The 23,663-nt window shown below is 41.6% G+C and overlaps 1 protein-coding gene across 2 annotated transcripts in view; it reads right to left on the reverse strand.

Annotated features, from left to right (window-relative positions):
- Positions 1–331: 331 nt before the first annotated feature.
- GREM2 (gremlin 2, DAN family BMP antagonist) overlaps positions 332–23,663 on the reverse strand; it is a 44,723-nt gene continuing 21,391 nt past the window's right edge. Inside the window, exons 1-2 of one of the 2 annotated variants that reach the window (XM_014267454.3) lie at positions 9,154–9,546; positions 332–7,090 (exon numbers count right to left, since the gene is read on the reverse strand). In XM_014267454.3, coding sequence (XP_014122929.1) covers positions 6,583–7,090; positions 9,154–9,221 — 576 coding nt within the window. In that variant the 5' untranslated portion in view covers positions 9,222–9,546 and the 3' untranslated portion in view covers positions 332–6,582. Of the gene's footprint in view, positions 7,091–9,153; positions 9,547–23,663 lie in introns of those variants that run through there. The other variant, XM_005487570.4, reaches the window with a different exon arrangement.

A 23,663-nucleotide genomic window follows, 5' to 3' on the forward strand; every position in this document is an offset into this window, starting at 1 on the left:
GGAGACAACATTTATGGAAAACAGTAGCCAATTCTAGTGACAGAACATAGACTACCAACTAATTGACATCAATTTCACACTTAACAGAATTATAGACATTTCCTCCAGGCTTTCGGTGTCCCTCAATAAGAGATTAATGATTGAAATATATTACTTAGGGCTTCCATTTTAGACCACATGCTTACTTCCTTTTTGCAATCCAGAATTTGCCGTATCAGTTTTGGACTAATCAACTGATAACAACCCCTTCCTCCAGTCCTTATTTATTAGCCCTAAACCAATCAGCTTGATTGACAACGTTTTTTTTTCTAAGCTAATTTTTCCTGAAAGCAGACCGTGTGTGCAGCTCAGTTGGATGCACGTTGCTCACAGCTTTGGAGCCTGAAAGACACTGGGGTAAAGCAAATGAGCTCTAACCTGCTGGGTTGCATCATTCCCTGTCTAATCTAGCACATCAAGAGACATTCCGAGCTGTTCAGAGGCTAATATACTCTACAGGGTGTCATAAAAGGAAGTGCAAAATATGACCTCAGGAATCTGTTATTCTTCACATATACCAAGCACTAGAAAAGATGGTTTTTTTCACTGTGTGAAAAGCAAGTCTCCTGTTGCTGATAAACCTATGTGAAAATCTGTACTAGCAGTAATTTCTGGCAGGGATATAAATTACCTAGAATGGAATTCTAAAATTTTGTGTTGACGGGAGTAACATTACTATTTGGGGAAGAGAAAACAAGAGATTATTTGCTGTTACAACTAACTTATGGAAAAAAAAACTTTAAAGAGTAAAGCTATTTTAATGGCACTGATTCAAATCCATGTTTGTATTTATGTAAACAATAGTCTTTTCCTCCTAACTTTGCTCCTAAGTGCAAGGATACAGTAGCATGTTTTCATTTGTAGCCTTCCTGTTCTCTTCAGTACCTACAGTATGTATATTACTATACTAAATGAAATAATAGATCATCTAACAAAGATCACTATGTGCAATACTGTATTTAGTGTTTCTATTCCAATTTTTTTAGAATGTTAATTTATAAGAAAATAAAAGGAATAATAATAAAATAATTGCCTTCGCTTGTTACTCTCTGGCTATGCTGTAGTGTGCTACAAACTATTTGTTCCCTAAGTACCACATCCCATTCTGGCTCCTGTGATCAAGGAACAGCCTTTGTGAAGAGAGCAGAGGAAGTAAGACTTCTCTTTGCTTGCCTTTTGGAAAGGTAGTGACAGTAATTCCCAGTTATGTGGATAGACTACCTTTTCCCCAGGTGATGGTAGTGAGAGCTCCAGGTTCTTTACCCAAGGAGACTATGTAAAACTCACTTCTCCAGCTTGTGAATGCCTCCCAGTCTTACATTTAGCTCAGGTTTCTAACCTGGTCCTACTACATTGCTGAGGTAACAGTCTCATGAAATTGCTAGTAAGGTAAAAACATGCATGCATTGAGAAGTTAATCTGCATGTTATAATCCTTTTATATATATACAAGTGTTTTAGCAACCTCCTAAAATGTTCAGCAACCTCCTAAATCTGTCACATACATACCCTTTCTACAGGATCTGCAGCATGGATGATAGAAGTTATTTCAAGCCTCTCTCTTTCTGAAGTGTCAAAGGGTTGACTGCAGCTGATGGAACTGTATTGTGATCTTACTACACATGCTGCTATAAGGATTTTTCTTTCATTTTACTCAGACACAGCCTATTTGATAGAACATGTCTCCCTTTTATACAAGTCCTCTCCAGCCTATCTCAAACCTCCATGCAAAGTAGCCCACTATGTGCAGCACCACAGCTAACCCACAGAACATCCAAAGGAAATGTTCTCACAGCACAAGTTTCACTTCTGCTCTTTGTTTTTAGCAGCATACTCAACTTTTTACAGAATTCTTGACCAATGCTCTTTTGTTTGTTTTGGGTTTTTTTTTTAAAAAGGATAGGAACCCCCCATTGGCCTCCTCTCCCCTCATTTACTGCAATCCCCCTCTTTACTGCAACATCAAGCACTCTACACTGAAGTATTGCCCCTAATTCTTCTACAAGAGTTCTCACAAACAAAATTCTGAGCCTTTGTTGATTGCTAACACCACATATTGTTCACTGTTACTTAAATGCAGCAGCAAAAGGACTTTCATACCTGAGCAGCAGATGTGACATGCTGGCAGAACAATTTGGGTTTTTATGAGGAGCTAAGAGGATTCATGTTGTTTTGCCTGCCAATTAAAGCCCTTCAGAAGCATGGCACTTTGTCACGTCGTGACACTGTAGTGAGTTACCTTTTTTTGTAGCACCTTTCATCATCCCAAAACACTTCCAAAACTTAGTTAAGTATTAACCAGCTTGGGCAGTGGGAATAATAATTAGAGGGATCTTCCACAGACTGACTTTTTTCTTGCCCATTTTTTCAGTGATCAGCTTTAAAAGTTGGAAGCAAATATTAATTTCATTGAGAGAACAAGTCATTGTTCAATAGCAAGTCATTGTGTTGCAATTATTTTGTTGCAGCCTCTAGGTTAAAAGCAAAGCCAAATTTGTGACAAATCCACTATACTAGTTACTTCAGTTAAAATTATTTTAAACTATTATGGACAGAATCAGCAAAAACTGATGAAGTTGAGTTTTTCTGAATAAAGAGTAAACAAGTCAGAAAAGGGAGAAAAGAGAAAACCATGCCCCAATACCATTCATGTCTGCCACCCATCAAGAGGATTCTCATTACAGAACAGGTTCTCTGAGTTATTCTCTTGCTTACAACTGACCCATCTGTTCCTGTATCTGATATTCTTCTTATAAGAGCATCCAGGGCTAAGTCCATTCCCTTTAAAAAATGCTGTAAAAATGCTGTGTTTCTGAACATAAAGGGTCCCTATTGCATCAACACTGTTATCTCGTTTATTCTCAGCTGCTGCTCAAATTTACCATCTTAAAAACTTCACTTGCCACCCACCCCAAACTGGGGCCCTGCCAACATGGCAGCTCAATTGTGGTTGAACTTAACATGCATTGTCTTCCTGCCTTTCCCTGTCCTGTAGCACCTGTCCACTTTAAAAAGTAACTGCATCTGTCTGACCTAAAGCTTTTCCATCTACTCAGAGAGATTCGCCTTGTTCCTGGGTTGCTTCCACGAGTGGCAGATTGTTGGATCACCGAGTATGCCTCTGGTACAATGGTGGTTCAACAGCTGGGCAGCAACAGACGGAGAACTGGAGCTGGAGTCTGGGCTGTGCCTCAAGCAGCAGAGTTTCAGGTGGGTGCTGGGCCATCCATGACCTGCAAAGCAGGATACTGGCCAAGAGATGGTGGGAATGAGAGAGGGGCATTCGAGGAGGTGACGGCTGAGCTCTCTTTGAGCCAAGGGACAGAGGCGCTTGGGAGGTCTGAGCAGGGAGCCTGCCCACATCTAGGAAGCTAAGGCAAAGCAAAACACTTATTCTCTAAAGCAACAGCTACTAAAAAAAGTCTCCAAACACTGAACTGTGAGAAGATTTGGGCAAGAGACAGGGGAGGGAAGACAGCAAAGGGCTCCTACAAGCACAGTGCCATAAAGGACAGAGCCCTCCCTTGCTAGCTGTGGTCTAGGTTCTGCTTCTTTCAAGACCCATCACAGGCATCTCTCTTCCGGTCACAGGGAGGCTGATCAATCAATGTGACAGCTCCCTTCCCACACAGAAATTTTCCCTTAAGAAACTGAATTATCTCTGGGCTGGTAGGGGAAAAACACCACAAGCCCCAAAACAGTACCCCATGTTTGTACTGCCGTATGTTGAACTTATTCAAGAGCTGACAGCAACAACTAAAACTCACCTATATCTTAGGATATAACTTTTTTTTTCTTATGAGTACTTTAGTGCCTGTTACATAAGGATCTGTATATATTTTAAACAAAATTATTTAGGTCAGTTACTCCTCTTATGGCAAATGATGGCAGTGTTTCAGCCAGTGGTGGAGCTTTGTTCGTCAGTTTACCAAAAAACCCAGAATAAGTGCATGCAAAATCAACTCCAGAATCTAAGAATAATGCATTTTATTTTTCCCTCTTGCCTTCTAGGTACTTCTGAGGGGAGTGGGAAACAAGGGGAGAAGTAGTTAGGTTTTCCCAACCTGTCAGGGTGAGCCATCATTCACCTATATTTGGGAGGGTGAAAAGGAAGCTGGTTAGAGAGCAGCTGGACACAAACTGTTGAAGCAAAACACCTGGATGCCATATAACCCTAGAGTAGCTTTATTATTTAATCTATAATTTAATAGTTGACCTATAAAATAATTACATTATACTTAAAGCATTTCTTCATTTTTTGTTTTCATTTATAAAACAAGAATTAAATACAGTTTTAACCATTACAAGCTCAACTCAGTTTTTTACATAAACATAGCTCCTAGAAGGAGCTTTAAGCTGCAGCATATTCATATTGCAAACTGGTGAAAAACCCAGGCAGGACATAGCTTAAAGGTAAAGATTCTTGCACGTTTTTCTTAAGTGAATTTACTAGGGTGCTTTTCTCGCTCTGGTCTAAAGTGTCTGACTTTCAGTTGATTCCTTTCAGGTGAAGACTGAGATCCCCAGAGTCTTAGTAGACTATATTGCCACCTTCCACATCTGCACCCCACCCACACTCTCAAGACTGACCGAGTCTGAATTGTGCCCATCCTGGGGCTGGTACGATGCCACAGGGCAGCAGCAGCAGCCCCTAAAGCCTAAAGCATTCCCTGTGCCAGGAGTCTCCCTGTGCACTTGTGACACGTTGGAAGGTCAGAGCAGAAAAGCGATGTCTGTTCGTGTAACAGGGCTGCCAGAGCCGACCAACGTCCCCCTGGCCACGGCAGCCCCTGTAAACCGCTTGGGGCTCTTGTGGAGATCAGTCCTCAAAGCCTCTTAGGGAGGCCTGTGTCACATAACGGGGAGCTGTGGCTCTGAAGCCCCGGCCGGCTGGTGACTGAACACGTTAACCCTTTGAAGTGGCTGCGTGCACTGAGGCTGCTGGGGAGAGCTCAGCAGCAGGCTGCAGATGCTGAGCAGTGTGACAGGCACAGGGAGTCGGCGTGTCATCTTTAATTTGTAAGCTTCAGACAACTGCGTGTGCACTAGCTTTGGTTTGGGGGAAGGGGCTGATTTGAGACAGGATTTTAATGCAGCTGGGACTAATACTAATCAGAACTGTAACAAATGGGATATACAGGACAAATGTTAAACTCCATCAACTGAATAACAACATAGTATGATTCAACATGAACTGCAAGTGTTCACCAACACTTATTGGGCAGGTCTCAAAAACTGAGTGGACCACCAATAGTGTAGCAATTACAACTTACTCTCTCCCTGCTCCCACAGCTGTGACCCATTCCAGCAGCACTGATTGAGGCATTTGTCCTTTAATACTAACACATTAGCATGGTTTCCAATCATGGGAGAGACACCACTCCCAAAACTTGATGACACTTATGCAGCTTTTGTATTCAGTCCAGCAATGACCAAACTTTGTCCTTTGTGTGACAGTGCTTTTATACCTTTCGGGACACATCATTCCCTTAAGCGTTCTCTGCAACTACCCTTCTACCTCCCCTGGTTTGAGCAGGCATAAATATAAGGTAATAAATGGATGCTGTCCTTTTTGGAGTAAGAAACACACACACACATATCTAACATACAAAAACCTACCAAAAGCATAGTAAAACCATGTCCATTTTAAGCCAGGCAGCCAACCTAGCAACCAAGTCTCTTAACATATTTTAATCGCTGGCATACTCTGCCACAAGAAAAATATACATGGCTAGGTCTGTAATACTTTAAACAGCTGTTTACTATAGCTAGGTTACAAAATAAACACTGCTGCAGGGGCCATGTGTTCAATATACTCTAACCACAACAGCATCAGAACCCACCCTCAGTCTGCTCTGTGGTCACCGCGGCTGACCCAGCGCCTTACCCTCTTCCCCTTGCTTCTGATCTGCCGCTCAGACAACAAGCCCAGAATCATTTGTCATTGCACAATTGGAGCTGTCTTAAGGAGAGGAGCCTCATCGGAAAGTCTCACTTGCTTTTCACACATTACTCCTCGTTACTCTCCCTCATCCGTGTCCCTCAGTCCTGGGCAGCACCCCAGCACTTCCAAGTGAGAGAAGCAAGCTCCAGACCAAAGCACGGGGAAGGCGTTCTCAGCTTGTGGAGGGAACTGGAGTGTAGGGCAGAGGGCTTTACTCCACACAGTGGAAACATTTAATGCTGGATTCAGCCAACTGGTCACTTAGATGATCAATCCCAACTTCTGCGAGCCTGCTCCACTCCAGAAGATTCAACAGCCAGATTTTTAAATACAGATATTTAAAATACAATGAAACTTTATGGTGAAGTGCCTAACACAGCTGGTTATAAAGCGTTATTCCAGTAGGCAAGTGACAAGGAGCCTTTCCTTGCTGGAGAGATGCCTCCTGAAAGAAAACAAAACACCAAAAAAAAAAAAAAAAAAAAAAAAAAAAAGAAAAGAAGAAACAAACCAACGAAATGGACAGTCTGCTCAGTGGGAGGGGAGAGGCGGCAGTAAAGCTGATGGAGACAACACCAAGCAGCAGCTACGTGCCTGTTCTCAGAGTTTGCCTGAGCTGTTCAGATTCACAGACATGCACCGGCACTGCTTGACCTTCTGAATTTTCTTGAGTCGGAACGGTGGGTCCAGCTCGGGGCACTCCAGCTGCACGGTCGAAGAGGTGACCTTGTGTGGCTTGCAGAAGGCGCAGGACTGGAAGGACTCCTCCTCCTTCTTCACGTGCCGCGGGATGTAGAAGGAGTTGCACTGCCCGTAGCAGAAGCGGTTGATGATGGTGCGGCTGATGCAGCCCTCCTCGCTGACCGTCTGCCGTAGCGGCTGCGTCTTGCACCAGTCGCTCTTGAGGTACTTCCTCTCGGTGACCACCAGAGCCTCCTGGCTGGAGGCCAGCACCTCCTTGTTCAGCTGCTGCCTCCGCTCCGAGTGGTTGCTGCTGCTGCCTTTGTACGGGGAGGGAATGGCACCTGCGGGGCGGCTCTTCTTGGCCTCCGACACTCGGACCAGTGCTGCCATCAGAAGAACGGACAGGGCAAATTTCCAAACCATCCTGCAAAGGCAGCACAAGGCACTGTTAGGAGAAACATACTTTCAAACCACAGAAATGGAATGGAGTTGGTACTTCACGCATGCTTTTAGAAGAAGTGGAGATCTTATCGTCTTTATAATCCCATCACTTTTACTAGATTAGCTCTATTCTACGGTGATTACTTATCAGGAAGAGGCCAGGCCCTTTGGAAAGTCACACTGCTCCCCCTCACCCCTCCCCAAACTTTCCAACTACTTGTTTTTTCTCCACAGGGACTTTGATGCTTTGGTGGCTGAAGTGGTGGTTTTACAAAAGCTTCAGCCAGAAACGTTTCCTCTTTCTCTGTGAAATCCTGGGCCAAACAGCTGGGCAAACTCCTGGCTAGCAAAGGCTCTAGAAACTCTTGCCAAGATGGTGAGAGTTGATTTGGGATGGCAGGGAAGAGGGGAAGGGAATACGAGGTTACACAAAGTGCACACCCATGTCTCTTTAGCCCCCGAGTCCCAGCCCAGCCTCATTCTCCACAGAAGTAGCAGGGGGTGTCCAAAAAATTAGTTTTATTATTTTAAATTGCTTCTTAAGTTTCTTAGGGCTCTTATGGCACTTACAGGCTTGTATTTGTTGTCTTTGTATGAGGCCAAAACCTTGATGGATTTATTTTTGCAGTAAGAGGAAATGCTTAAACACAACTTAGAGAACTTGACAAATGCAAGGCCTCTTGGGAAAATGGTTTAAGAAGGTTTGTAAACATGAGAGGATTCAATATTTATTTTAGATTTTAAGGAATAGGTTAGAGCATAAGCTTGTTGCTAAGTTAAAATAGTCAGCCAGATGGCAAAAATATTTTTTCTATGGTTGTCTGTTACACATTCTTGTTCTGTAGAGCATCTCTTGCCAGCTCTTGTCCAATTCATTTTAGTGATGGGTCTCAATGTGCTTCCAGAACATCAGACTAGGTGTACTAAATTTCCTTATAAAGTCTCACTAGTGAACTGTTCATTTAGCGGTTCATTTCATATCAGTCTCCCTGGGAAAAGAGAACAGAGAGGGTCTTCAGCGCCAGAAGTGGGTGCACAGAAGCTTCCCATCCAAATCTTTCTTTATTCTTACTGAATATTTTTATAGTGTACAGAAGAAAGACTTACCACTCTCCTCACAGTAAAGCTTCAATCCCTTCCAATTATTTTAATCATTGGAATTATTTTATTTTATTTTTCCTTTAGAGAGATACCTAGGCAAAAAACTACCATCACACTGGTAATTAGTGTGTCTAATGCCTAATGTTCAGGATGTTGCACAGGTCATCTGGAAAACATGCCACTTTCCAAACAATGACACCAAAAGATCAAAAAAGTGTTTGTAGTAAAGGTGCAAAAGAAGACAAGAATAGCAGTAACAAATGCTTCTCACCTAATAAAGCAGACCTAACATGTTTAACTTCTGTGGAGATAAAGAAAAGGAACTACTCTAGCAGATAGATGACATTGCTTAAGGTTATTTTCTAAGTCTACAAGATCTCAATGTCAGACCTGGGCTAAATTTCTAAGGGGAGAAGCCTGAAGTGCTGAAGGAAACAAAAGTGCCAATTGTATAGCTGTAAACAGAGGATGTTCTGATGCAGAGTTAAATATCACCCAAGTGTATGTTTGAAAGAGAGCCACCTTTAAATGGAAATCAGTGCTTCTAAACCACAAAAAAGTTCATTTATCTGCAACCATGCCATCTCCCCACTGAACACCCACTGTAGCCATGGGTACTTTAAATCAGTGGCCTATTTTCACACTGCTTAGCATTCAGCATGCAAGTCCAGAAATTTTGTCCAAGGTCTTTAAACGAAGCAAGACTAGACTTGGCTTTACAGGCAGGTATTGTCGCCAAGTGCACTGGATGTCAACCCACACAGCCAGGCCAAAACCTAATCAGGTAATTAGTTTCAGTTGAATATAGTGTTCCATGCTTCCTTTCAAATTGTTCTCATGTTATTCTGCACTGATGGCTGCATTTCAGTAGTAGATAAAACAACTGATTCCCAGTGCTTTGTGTTTTATACAGAAAGGGGAGGAAAAGAAACCAGATTTACAAACCTTTGTCTTCTAGAAAAAGACAGAGGTGAGCTCTCCACAAGATGCCTAATGCCACATTTCTCAGGCATATTCTTCTACTCTTTTGAGACACAAATACTGCCTCTCCACTCTCATTTTTCTGATCCTGGCACAGAAGAGGACAGCAAAGGTCAGAGGGAGAGACACACCCTTTCCCCCACCCCCTCCTCTTTTCTTGGGATGATCTTTAAGGGTTTTTCCAACTTTCATGGCTCTACAATTCTATGAAACCCTGTGTTACCACGCCCGCCCTTTCTCTTCATGAAATGAAACTTGAAAGGACATGTTTCCTTTTTGTGCCAAGAGTGGTGGTCAAGCAGAAATCCTATGTAGGAATTCAGGAAAGCTGACAGAGAACTAACAACAAAGTCTACAATATAGAGAAATACTATAGCAGTATTCTAATTGCTTAAATGGTTTTATGTAGGCATGGAGAGCCATTCAATAGAGTAAGTAGGATTTATTCAGTAAGTCTGTGTTTATAACTAATAAAGCATTATTAATCAAAGCCACTATTGTACAGTTACAAACCAAACACTGCAATATGTGCAAGTACTTCTACAGACAGGTAGGAACACACCACCTATTTCTGTCATTGATCCTTATCAAACTTGAACTTTAAAATATTTACATAACGGAGTAATGATCTATTCTACACTAGCAGGTCAAATGTGCATTCTGTCAGATCGTGGAATTTCTAATCACAGCGTTACCCCTTACTAGCCTGCAAATCACCCCTTTCTAAGCCCTGGCATACAAATCCCCTATTCAAGCAAGTAAGGGTGCAAACAAGGTCACACGGAGCCAGCAACTTGCCAAGGACTACACATATATTTTCAGCGCTCACATGCAAAGAGAAGGGAAACTTCAGGACTCCCAGAGAAAGAGAACATTTTGGCAAACTGAATTTGAGCCCAAAGCAGGACGGTGAATGCTGTCTGTCTGCAGACAGAGCGGGATGAGAAGAAACACAAAACGTATTGGAGAAGAATCTGGCTTTTGGCAAGGACAGGGCTGTTCTGCCCTACTCAGATGGAACAGAATGAAACAGCATGTGGCTGAGACCACGCAAGTGAGAACTGCCTCAAGAGACCAACACCCCTACAACGGGCACCAGTGCCAGCCTGGGCCCCCCATTCCTGCTGCACTGGGGGTCCCCACAGCAGACCTAGAGGCAGATCCCTTGTGACAGCTTTCAACTTCTTCAAGCATTGTTGCCAGCTGCTGCCAGTTCCCCCCAGACCTTTTTTCCAGTGCATGAGCTGAGAATAACTTAACCTTAGACAAGACACCCAACAAGGCTTGGCTGCATTTACATATCACGTGGCAAGTTTTTTCTCCCTGGGATAAGGAAATCAGCATCAAGTATGAGTTCATAAACTCATCAAAACCAACATGCTAGAGCTGGGCTATCAGGCTCAGGAGTGTAAAAAATCCTTGGCATGGAAGCGAGACTGTCAAAACCCAGCTCTGTCATTCAGAGGTCAGGTCACTGCCAGGAGGGGAAGACCCAGCATCACTGTGCCTGCCCCTAGCTTTATTTCTTCTTTGTATCCAGTTACTGTGCCCTAAAGTACCTACCAGTCCAGGCTCCCTTTTCCATACGGATCTCCTGACCCTGTAACTCACGCATTCTTGAAAGTAATCCATCTCCAGAGCAGGACAGGCAGTAATGTAACCCCCAAAATTGCTTACAGTTTTGTGCTTAAGGAAGTTCTCTCTGCGTTGGAGCATTGGATTTGCTTTCAGAATTCAAGGTCATAGTTTTCAGAGAAGTCTCCCTGAGAAGAAGTGGGTGCTATGGTCTGAAATGCAGGACAGGAGGTAACACCAGTGCCCATCTGTGCTGAGTGGCTGCTCTGATGTTTCATCTAGTTTTCAAAGTCACAGCCAGTTTCTCAGCTCACTATGAAGATTCTTACTGGGAATTCCTGTTTTGAAGATCAGCCTACTTCAAGGTTGCAAGTGGACAGAAAGAAAGAGGGATGTAACTGAAAAATCATTGTGATATTTTATGTTAGCTGCTAAGAAATCAGGAGGTGTGAGACCCACTGTCTGCTTTAGCACCTACTTTGTAGCACATACAAAGCACTCAGCATTATCAGCATTCCTGGAAGCATCCAACTCTGATATAGGTATAATACAATCATCTCTTCACCAGACCTTTGTGGAGGGAATTCAGAAATAAAAGTTGCAGGCAATTTAAAACAAAACAAAACACAACAACCACCAAAAAACCCACCAACCAAATCAAAACCAACCCACAATCAAAAAATCCCAACTTGCAAAACCTGTCTTACCACGGAATTTGAGACTCTATGTATTCAGCTTAACCAGAGTTTGGATTCATGAAGAAGATGTAGTACTATAAACCTATCATACACACATCAGAAGTACAGTCTCAAGTACTGTAAGAGCCAGTGGTTGGGAAGTTGATAAAAAAAACTCAGAGATTTTTTTCTGCTTCCTGAAAAAATTCTGTTTAATTAACAGCAGAAGAGCTTTCCTTGGACAAATATTTCTCTGTGACTACCAGCGAAAGGCAGGCATTACAGATTAGATTAAATCAGGTCCCATTAGGTAGTACAGTACATAGATGGCCACATTTGACCACCCGTATCACCTGCTTCCAGTTTCCACCCTGCAAACTTTAGAGACATGAGAGCTCTCCTTAGAAATCACTTGAGCATGGCTGAATGCAGGAAGCCCTGTTGCAAAAAAATTTTTTTCTAGGGCCCCTTTACTTTCCTATTAGACCTAGTCAGAAAAAGAATCTGTATAAACCAGTCATATGTATAACAATATAAGAACACGATGTACATGGTTAGTTCTCACATTTAAGATGGGACACAAGAAGTGTTCCTTGAAGACAAGCCAGGCAATAGCTTTTCAAAGAACTAAAACTTGGCTTTAGCAACAGATGTGGATAGCCAGGAAATATCAAATTCTCTATCGGGAAGCCAAAAATGCTATTTATTTAATTTATTAATAGTTAGGCATGATTCTAATGGTACAATGTTCTCATAAAGACTTCAATAAAGACTAATCAGGCATCTTTGTGCAAAGGAGGTATTTGGTGCTAACTTTTCTCTTTTAACTATCCTTTGGAAACTATTTCTCCCATGTCACAACAGCATTAGCAATAACTGAATACTGTACTGTATCTCCTGTTGCAGAGACATGGGCGTCTTATTAAATCATTCCATCATTAATAGATTCCCATTACTAAATTGCCAAGAGTGAGGCCAGCTACAACAACAAAACATGCAGGAGGCTGGGCAGACCAAACTTTTAAAAGTGTAGAAACCACAATACTGCAGCTAGGATTCAGTTATTCAGATCTGCATTGCAGCAGTAGTTACCATGTCCTGGGAGTACAACACATCACTTTTCAAAACCACTGCACTAAATAAAAAAGGCAGTAATTATTTAAACACAAATATCTAATGCCATTACTGAAATTTACAGGCAGAAATGTTTCCATTCTTGTCCTCTAAGAACCTTCTACAGTGATTTGAAAAAAAGCTATTTTGTTGCATCACAGCCCTAACAGAGGACGGCTGGGGGGAAAACATTTCTTTCAGACTTAATAAATTCCTAGTACCCTCACTGGCTTGCTTGAATGAAGATCCCTTCTCCTCTCCATCCTCCTCTCTCCTTTCCACAAAGGAGATCCATATTCTTCTCTTGCACCAGCATGTCTCTCCCAGAGTCAAGACTGCCTACAGGGCACACCACAAAGCTTTGAAGGAGCCAGGCAAGGTTCTCCTGCAGGCTGGACATCTCAGGAGTCACACTCTACTGTGCAAGCTCTTGCTTTGTTTCTTGAAAAGGGGAGATGAAATTAGCTTTCAACAATGCCAGCCTGCATTCTTCAGGACAGCATTTCCCCAATAATGCCAGAACTTAGAAGTTCTCCTTATCAAGGTAGCTCCTGCAAACAATGAACCTAAAGTATTGAAAAATAAAGTAAATCATCAACAAAATGGAAGTGTGTAAAAGACACTGGTGGAGACAGTCTACGCTAGTTGAAAGGATGCTCCACTGTAGTAATTCAGCTCTAACTAAATAGATTTTCTACTACCAGGAGCTTTACCTTGAATTTTCCCTGAAAAGACTGGGAGTTTAAAAGAATTTTTGATCCATGCAAAAAAATATAAGAGGAACCAACAATTCAGCCAATTATTCCTGTCTTTCGGCAATGTGTTATTTTTAGGACAGAAGGAATAGTAAAGAAAACTGGAAAGTAAACTAACCCTTGAAACTAAAACTAAGCAGCTTGCATGTTGGGTTTTTCCTTCTCATCTTGTCCTCTCTTTCTTATCTGCCTTTACTGCCAGCAGAAATTCATGTTTTATTCTTCCCTTCCAGAACTTAACAGAAGCTCATTCAAACCTTGTTTAAATGTATCTGGTAATTTCATCAGTGTTACAGGATCACACTACTCCAGCAGTTCTTCTTTGCACTCTCATCCTGCCACAAAATATATTGACCTAAATATTGTATAAAATATTGTATCACTGATTTATATTATTCAGCTCTTCATAGGCTGAATTCTTCTTATCTTGCATAGCATTTAAACCTGTGATTTTTTGGTTTTTGTTTTTGGGGTTTTTTTAAATAGTATGAGTGCTGGAGGAATAGAAAGAAGTTTCTTGTTTTTTAAACCAGGACCAGAAGTTTGTGAGGAGAGTCACTGAAGAACCTGGTTTCAAACTGTAGCTCCAGAAGACCAGAGAGAGGGGAAGGAAAGTATTGATGAAGTCAGCTCTGGTATTTTGACATACTTTTATGATTAAGGAGATGGAAATAGGGTTAGGCCACTTGGAATGAATATAGAGAGGTTGTCAGGGAAGTAGAAATGAGACAAGGAAGGTTGAGGCCATCTGGAATTAAATCTGGCCAAATATGTCAATGAGAACAGGAAGGGCTTCTTCAAATTTAACTATAGCAAAAGGAAAACCAAGGACGATTTGGAAGCATTATAAATGGAGCGGGGATGCAGACACAGAGTGACTGAACATCTTTGCACTGGTCTGATAGGACATCTCTTAGGCATCTCTGACCCAGGAGACAAGCATAAAGGACTGGTGGAAGGAAGGAGGATTGGGTTAGAGAGCATCTAAGCAAATTTGACATCCACGAGTCCATGGGCCCTGACAGGCTGCGTCCATGAGTGCTGAAAGAAGTGGTGGACACCATAGCAAGGCTGCTCATGATCATCTTTGAAAGGGTACGGCAGCCAGGAGAGGTGCCTGAAAACTGGAAGAAAACAAATGTCACACCAGTCTTCAAAAACTGCAAGAAGGAGAACCCAAGGAGCCCCCGGCCAGTCAGCCTCACCTGAACCCTGAGAAAACTGATGGAGCACCTCATTCAGGAGTCTATCTCTGGCCACAGGAATGGTGATCAGGAGAAGTCAGCATGGATTCATAAATAAAAAAATCATGCTTGACCAACCTGATTGCCTTCTGCCATGAAATGACAACCTGTATAGATGAGGGGAGAGCAGTGGATATTGTCTACCACAACTTTAGTGAGGCTTTCAACACCATCCCTCACAACATCCTCATGGGCACAGTCAGGAAGTGCAGCTGGATGAGCAGACAGTGAGGTGCACTCAGAACTGTCTGAATGGCAGATCCCAGAGGGTTGTACCCAGTGGCACATGGCTGAGTTGTCACTTGTGGTGTCCCCCGAGTCCAGCACTGGGCCCAGTGTTGTTCACCTTGTCCATCAATGCCTCAGGTGAAGGGCAGGTGCCTCCTCAGCAGGTTCACTGACCACACAAAGCTGGGAGGAGGGGGCAGTTCCCCAGAGGGCTGTGCAGCCCTTCAGAAGGAGCTGGGCAGGTTGGGGAGCTGGGCAGAGAAGAAGTGACTGAAATTTATCAAAGGCAAGAGCAGGGTCCTGCACCTGGGGAGGAAAAGCCCCTGCACCAGCACAGGCTGGGGGCTGAGCTGCTGGAAAGCAGCTCTGTGGAGAAGGACCTGGGAGTCCTGGTGGACAGCAAGCTGTCCGAGAGCCAGCAGTGCCCTTGTGGCCAAGAAGGCCAAAGGTCTCCTGGGATGGATTAGGAAGAGCATTGCCAGCACGTTGAGGGAGGTGATCCTGCCTCTGTACTCAACCCTGGTGAGGCCACACCTGGAATGCTGGGTCCAGTTCTGGAATCCTCAGTACAGCAAAGATTATGAAGGGACTGGAACCTCTCCCTTATGAGGAAAGGCTGAGGAAGCTGGGCCTGTTCAGCCTCAAGAAGTGATGACTGAGAAGGGACCCCATCAATGCCTAAAAGATTCTGAAGGGAAGGTGCCAAGAGGATGAAGCCAGGCTCCTCAGTGGCGCCAAGCAATAACACAAGAGGCAACAGGCAAAAAGTGATGCATGGGAAGTCTCATCTGAATATGAGGAAGAACTCCTTCAATGTGCAGATGAGGGTGCAGTAGAACAGATTGCCCAGAGAGGTGCTGGGGTATCCCTGACTAGAGACATTCAAGAATTGTTTAGATGCAGTTCTGTGCAATGTGCTCTAGGATGACCCTGTCTGAGCAGGAAGGTTGGACCAGATGCCCCACTGTGGTTCCTTCTAACCTTACTTGTCCTCTGTGATTATGTCTATGATAAATACCAGTGCTTCCCAAATAAACACACACACATATAATAGATGCAATTACTAAGGCCCCAACTGGAAAAAAATAGCATAGGAAACAATGCTGCAAGTTTTGTTGGTTTGGGGTTTTTTTAAGGCTAAATGTTAGCCAGGTAATATAGTGAATAAAAATACTATCAACTTCATATGATCCTGTATTTACCAGTAGCAAAGATTTTGATTGAACAATTGTGTCAGCATTTATCATTTTAAAATAGGAAAAGTGAAATAAAGAGAAGGAACAAAAGCTGCAAGAAATGTAAAAGCAAAGTCATCCTATAGTACTTGAGGTAATGTAGAAATGCCTTTTTTAGGGGATTAGGAACACGTAACTCTGATTGAATACTAGCAGGTAACTGGAAAAAGGTGGGGGTTTTTGTATCATTATGATTAAAAGCCCTAAATTTTGTTGCTATTTCAGCTTCAGGAACTTGTGGTTTTAGAACCAACCACAGACAAATGTCTGCCTGGTGAGCACATGTGAATTGTCCCAAGCAGAGTGAGATGTCGTACTCAGAAGTGTCTGGGTAGTCATCAGTACTGGCAGCATATGCCACACTGGGGAAAAAAAGGGGGAGTGGGAGGAGGGAAAAACCCACAAAATAAAACCAGATTTCTGCTAGCTGTCCATGAGGCTGATTCTCTTCCTCACAACCTGGTTTTGAAGAATGCTACAGTCAGGGGGTGGAAGGAATGGATACAAGGAGAAGATCTTTTTTGGAAAGGACTGATATTTCTCCTATGAATTTAAAAAATGTCTCCCCTCAAGAGCAAACTAAGTTGAAAAGATACTTGGTCTCCTTCTCAGTGTTTCTCAGCTTTACAGCACAAGATAAAGAGCCCCAAAGAGGCAAGTCAGTTCTGTAAAACTGAAAAACAGCAAGTAAAAACAGCCTACATTTAACTTTATTCTTCTGTGTTGAAGGCAGCTGTTACACTCCCATTTGGCAGTATTTCATTCAGGAGAAAACAGCAGACTTCTGCCCTTGGGAAACTAAAAACTAAATATGAAGGGAAGCGGTGACTTGAGCAAATGTCTTCATTTGTGACCACCCCTCAGCCTGTTGGAATGGAGGACAGTCAACACAAGAATGGGGATAGTTCAGCATTTAAATACAATAGCTCATTTTCGTTGCTTCCTCACTGGAAAATCGATGCTACAAAAGACTATTTTGCAATGAACAGTCTCAATTATATTTTTGTTGTTTGCATTACAACAGAACATAGAAATCTCATCCAAGACCAATGCCTGACTAAACAACACAAATTCAAATGTTTGTAGACTGACTTGGTGACCAACATATGGCGGGACCAGAACTGAGCTCAGAGGGGAAGTGAATTACTGGAGGTCAGAAATTAACTGAGAATGGATTGTATCCAACATCTTTCAATTGCACTGCATGGCACCAATACTCTTCTTTTTGCAAAGAAACAGAGATTTGTTACCCTTAGGCAAGCTTTTCTTTAAAAACATCATACTCTTGTAAATGAAAATTGTTTTGTATGAAAATTTCCAATATAGTTTCCCTGAGTTATGATAGAACAGGGATGGAATTAGGAGCTTCACTTCTTTATATTTTCAAACAACACACTACTTTTAGAATGCACAGCTCATTTTCTAGCCTCAACAAGGGAGATTACCATTAATCTTCAATATATGTTCCTTACTGTACTTGCACCATTCTAAAAAGAGGGCATTTGAACAAGGTCTGTTCTAGGAGAAAACTGAGGTCTCTAAAGCATCATAATCATGCTCAAAATAAATGCTTGCTTCTCTTAATGATCAGGAAAATGCAAGTACTTCTAAAAATCAACAGGTGGCATGCAATCTTTTATAAAAGAAATACTAGATTAACCAGCAGAGAAGTAATATTTAAAATTTCCAGATTTTCTGGTAGATTCAGATAGTTTTATTCTTTCAGGCTCTCTCTCAAGATGCTATCCTCAGTTACCACATTATGACTCTGGTCCTGTTCCTGTTTGAAAAATCTAAAATGTTATTGATGGTCTAGTCTTTATATTATGAATTTCTGTCAGCCAGTATCCTATTTACAGAGCTGAAACACAGATGGTTCAAATAAGAATTGCTCCTATCCCAACATCTCACAGGATAATCTTTCTATTAGGTAGTATGCAAATTCCCATATGAATAAAATTTCAGCTATATATCCCACTACTTTCCAATCTGTCACTTGTAAGAACCATTCCAGCTGTATTTTCATATAGTTGTCTTAAAAATGGCATAGATTTATTGCTTGGACCATTTTTCATTTCCATTTATTTCTGCTTAAATGTGCCTGACAAGGCATCAGTCCTCCTGACTAAAACTTGCAGCAGTTCTGGGGACAGACTGCAGATCTGTGCTAATGAGCAAATAAAACAAGTGTTGACCCCATGTAGCCTGCTAGCCCCAACCAGGTCTATGCCATGCAAACACATAACTAAGAGCCTTACCAGAGTTACTAGTGTCACAGAAAAGTACTTTTACTCCTCAGTGAGGCTAAATCTAGGGAATTCTCTCATCCTACTTTGCCTTTCCTTCAGTTTATAAGTGACACAGCTGACAACTCCTCACAATTAATTTTTTTTTCCCTCTGCCAAATTTAAAATGGGTTGGCCAGCAAGGCAGGTTTGGAGCTTCTATTGAATGGCACTAAGAGCATTTTATCTCCTAGGGTACACAGAGAGGCATGAAAAATATTTCAGGGAAGGAGATGGGCAGAACAAGTGAATGGTATCAGAATTTAGAACAGGAGGTGTGAGTAGTAAAAGGGACGTTTAGGGTTACTGTGGTGGACTGGCACACTGAACACACCCATAGAAAATCAGAGTTCATGAGCTCTTATGTTCACATGTAACACTAGACACCTTGAAACGGCAGCAGGTCACCTCAAATCCATTTAATACATTCTTTAACACATTCTCTCACCCAGGCCCAACAGTGCAAAGCTTGTTTGCACTCTGCGTCGATGCATGCCAAGCAGGAACAAGTCACTGCTGCACACCACACATGGTATCATCCTTGGGTTCATCCTGTAATATTTTGTGACTCCTGTTGACAAACTCAGCTGGAGAATTACCAGAGGTTTTCTTCTTCTTTCCCTAAGAGCATCAGCCCTCTGCTTGGCTTACTTTTGCAGTTACTTTTTGTGGGTTAACGAATGGCCCATTACCATCCCTGTTTAATTAGTTTTGTTTCAAATTTTTAACTCAGCCGTGGGCTCTGCTCTGAAAGGAACCTGTTCCTCAGGATGTCTACAAGAAAAACTTGATGTATACAACTGAAATATCATTCACACCTATAAGGGCTGAAAAGTGCAGAAACCACGTGCTCTGACAGGGTTTTTTTCTGTGTTTTTGCAAGCCCATGAACAAACATGACATTTGGAGTTGAAAACCTTTAAACCTTTAGAGTAACATGGCTTCTTGCCTACCCTAGTCCATGCACCAGTTGATGCCTTGCTGCAAGTTCTTCAGTTTGAAAATATTTTGGCCCTTGTTTTTAAGTTGTTTTCTAATACATAAAAAAAAAAATTACTTCACGACATGTCTATTGATATTTACAAAGTGACAGTAACCTTTTTGACTGTCACAGTTGTCAAATGGACCAAAAAAATCACATTAGCTCAACAGCTGTCAAAAGAAAAAAATCTTTTGAGATGTTATGAAGTCAGGAATACAAATAAGATTTTAATTATATATGCACTGTCAACATGAAATGCTAAATACCTATACATTTCAATTAATTTTCCGGAAATATTAGAAAACATTTAGCACACAGAATAAAAGGGAAAACTGCCATTTATGCAGTGTTATTGGCATGTGTGTCACAACTAAAAGTAAATAGAAGACAAATTTTCAGTTAAAGTCTGTAGGATGATTTGTAGGAAATTTAACATCCAAATACTGGAAATTTACTTCACTCCTCCCACTTCACACTGCTGGCAACACGTGGCTGTCCCAAATCTATGCTCTTGTGGCTTTGATTCATGCTCAGATCAGTGATTCTCCCTCTGTCATTACACACAGAATGTAAATATTTGCTCTGTCTGTATTCTGGTTTACAGACCTGACCCACTACTGAATATGCAGGCTGTAATTCAATCACAGAAGGATCTGTTGCCATGTGTAAATTAGGATTTTATGTTTTACGACTTAGGCTTTGAAGAGCAGTCATCTTCCTACTCACCTCCCCCTCTCCTTGCCCATGACTGAATTATAGTTCTGTCTCTAATTGAAGCCTAGTATTATTCTATTTCTCTTCTGCAGAGAGAAAGATCAGAGCTATCATTCTGAACACACAGCAAGCCACAGGAGCCTGAATGAGGTACTCTAATGACAGGTCCTCCTCCACAGCACATTTGCAGTCTTTCTGCTAATTAATTTGATTTCCTTTGTCTAGACTAACATAATACAGTAAGTTATGCTCATTTAAAGGGAGATCGTTGGCCTCTCAGTTCACTCCAAATGAGGAAGAAAGAAGAGTCAATAGACTGGAATCTGGGGGAGACTGACTGACTTTGTCCTTGACTACACCATTGCTTATGTTTTCACTTGACCAAGACTTTGTCTCCAGGAGAACCCGAGACAGCACTATCATCAGAGGAGAGACTATAATCAAAATCAGATATCGTCGGTATGTGCATGGCAAGGCAGTGGCAGCTACACAGAAGGGTTCTGTCTATGATGGACTGCAGTCAGCAGCCTTCTTCCTGGCAATCGCTTGGCATTTGCTGTTCACAGCTCCTGACATCCTCGGAAGGCTGAACAAACATGTAATTAAAACACAAGCTGATTTCTTCAGACTCCCTTCACAGCACAAAAGGAGATTCAGTAGTGTGCCACTGGACTAGTAAACCAGAGGCAAATCTAGTGATGGAGTTAAAGAAGTAACCTCCTCACTATTTGGAAGACAAAATCTACATTTGCCAGTTCTGACAACGATTGAACCTCAGGGGCTGGACAAAGTCTCAGAACTGAGCTGTCAGTCAAATACAGAACTTGGGAAATGGAATGATGCATGATAAACAGATGATCAGAACTGGATTTGAAAGTTCAGTCTTCTGAGTCATCTGGGTAGATCCAGTTTTAAAGCCAGCATGAAAAGTGACAAGAAATCAGACATCATACAGGAGCCCTGTGGGGTGGAATGAGTTCAAACACTTTTTAATAGCAGCAGGGAATATCTTCCCCTATGACAAAAGAAGAAGAGAGAATGCTGACAGGGGCAAATCACCAACCACTTCTGCTCACACATCCACAGAAAAGTGCCAGAGCTCCCCTTCTGTAGAGAGTTTCAGGACCACTTCTATCTCTGTAACCTCAGTGGCATTTACAATTTTGCAGCATCGGAGAAGAAGGATTCCAGCCTCATGACTTACTGGCAGAGGGGTTATTTTTTTGGCTCACAGAAACTGGGAACCTTCTTTACTCAAACACCGGCAGAAGATAAACTGCACCTGGAGGCTCATTATTAACTTATTCTGACCTTGGTTTTTTTACAGTGTTTGGCCACAAGCCATTCAAACTGTGTCACCACAGTTAAGGTTTGAGTATTTTTCCATTATTGATGCTTTCAAGCTCAGCAGAAATAGACAGTAAGTAAAAGGAAATCTGAAGATTCTTCTCTATGGCTCTTTCAGAAAGCTAATCTCAGAAAGGTCAGGAAAGTATCTTGGAAAGAGTTAGCCAACATCTATCTATAAATTTCAGTGTGAGACTGCAAACTCCATTTTTCTTCCAGGTCCATTCAAGGACTCTTCCCCAGATCCACCCTAGGCAGCTCCTCCTTGAATCTAGACAAGAGAGAGGCAACACTTCTAATCTGGTAATCTTGGATGACCTCATGTTACTACACAGAAGGAAAAAGATACCAAGACCCCATTGCACTTCAATGCTTAATTGGATTGAGAGTAACGAATGGTCCAAGTGAAGTGACAAAGAGCTTCCCTCCTGACATGACTACAATGTGAGATCCTAGCTAACAAGTCCATTTGTGACCAGTAAATGCAAAACTGATTGAGAAGAGAGGGAATGAGTGATCAGGAAGGTTATCCATTCATGGTTTGCTTTAGTTTCTTTTCTGTTATTACAAAGTAGTCAGAGAACACAGGCATTAGAGGTCACACCATTCTACTAATCCTAACCACTTAGCGCTGGTTCAAGCAATCACATATTTCATACTGAAGCAGCAAGGGAGTTTGATCAGACGAAGGTTTTGTTCAATCAGATGAAAGTGCTTGTAATGGCTCAGCAACCAGATGCCATCTGTGCCACCAGCTAAGTCTCACTGTAGCTAATAATAGCTAAATAAGGTTGTCCCAAAGAAAATGCTCTGATCCATAGATTTACTCTGATTCCTAATGAGTGATCTCACACACACCTCACATAATTGACTTATGAGTGATTTAGACCAAAAATACAAAAATCATTATGTACACCCTTGAACTAGACTTTTCTAATATTTTTTCCTATGTCTTGGCTAAACAGTAGAATTTTTAAAGAAGTTATGTGTAATATGGGATTAAGAGGATAGGTATCTAAAATAAGGAATGAGGGAAAATACCTTTTGACACTGTGAGAACTAGACATATTGAAAGCCTCATCTTGATATTGGAGCAAATACTAACATTGGCCTATGTCTCCACTTAAGATTAGCTAAATAACAAGATTCTGAATTGTCCCTTTCTTTTTCAAAAAGGAGGTGAAGTGAGCAAAAATTGGTTTTAAGATACTATCAATGTAAAGTTACTAAATCCTCAAAAGCCAAGATGTTTCACAGAGTTAACATGAAGCACATTTTTGTCTCAGTAATGGGAAAACCCTAAAAATGCATGTCAATTCAAACTACAGCTTTCAGTCCAAAAATGTCTGTGTCTCTTCCTGTGAAAAAGTATTTTTGAGAAAAAGTGTTGATCAACACTTCTAAAAAACCTTCATTCCTACTGTGTGAAAAGACAAAAAGAGTTTCAACTGAACTTACCCCAATTCCTGCAGTATGATGGACCTCAATGGGTCAGTGATAACCACAGCCCCATGGGACTTTCTACACTTGTATTTTGAAAGGAGGCTCAGTAAAGAATGTGGCTTAGGAAAACAAGACTCTCTTCCCTTACTTAGTCTCAGAACAACAGCTTTTGCTTCGAGTGATTATTTCAGCTTCTGTAATTTTTCTCCAGCACAAACGTAAAGAAGCTCCATACATATCACATCAGTGATTTGGGCAGCATGAGAGCATGGTGAATGTCAGAGCAACAGAATAATAACTACGAAAAACATTACAAAAAATGCACCTAGCAAAGGTAAAGTTAAAAGCAGCTCACCTGTCTGGAAATCTGCTAGCTTGGCAAAAGCTCTTCTTAGAGGATCCTAAGAAGCTCTTAATTAGCACAAAAACTGAAGAGTACTAATTGCTACTTGGCAAAACTCTGCTTATTAAAAACACAGGGACATTTGTGTGGTTTTTTTCCTTTTGATTTTCAAAATAAAACACTTTGTTTTACAACATGAATGACACAAAAAGCTACATCAAAGCAAGTGCACATTTCAGTATCTACATCTTTGTTGTAAACTTGAAGAGGAGGAAAGCTTACGTAAGAAAATTTAAAAAAAAAGGGAAATAGGAGTGAGAATTAAATCATTAAACTGTATGGTTTAAGCAGAATGTGCAATGGCACTTCTGACTTAAAAAAGAAAGTGAGACAGGTGATTTTGAAATAACAGAAACACTTTAAATGCAAGCTACTAGTGGATTTAGAGCATAACTGTACAGAAGACATAAAGCTCTCCCCTCAATACTACAGTTTTAACGAGATCTTCTCTATCTCTATTTTCCACCCCCTCA

The sequence above is a fragment of the Zonotrichia albicollis genome, chromosome 3 (genome assembly GCF_047830755.1).
Source record: "Zonotrichia albicollis isolate bZonAlb1 chromosome 3, bZonAlb1.hap1, whole genome shotgun sequence".
In the NCBI taxonomy this organism is placed as follows: domain Eukaryota; kingdom Metazoa; phylum Chordata; class Aves; order Passeriformes; family Passerellidae; genus Zonotrichia; species Zonotrichia albicollis.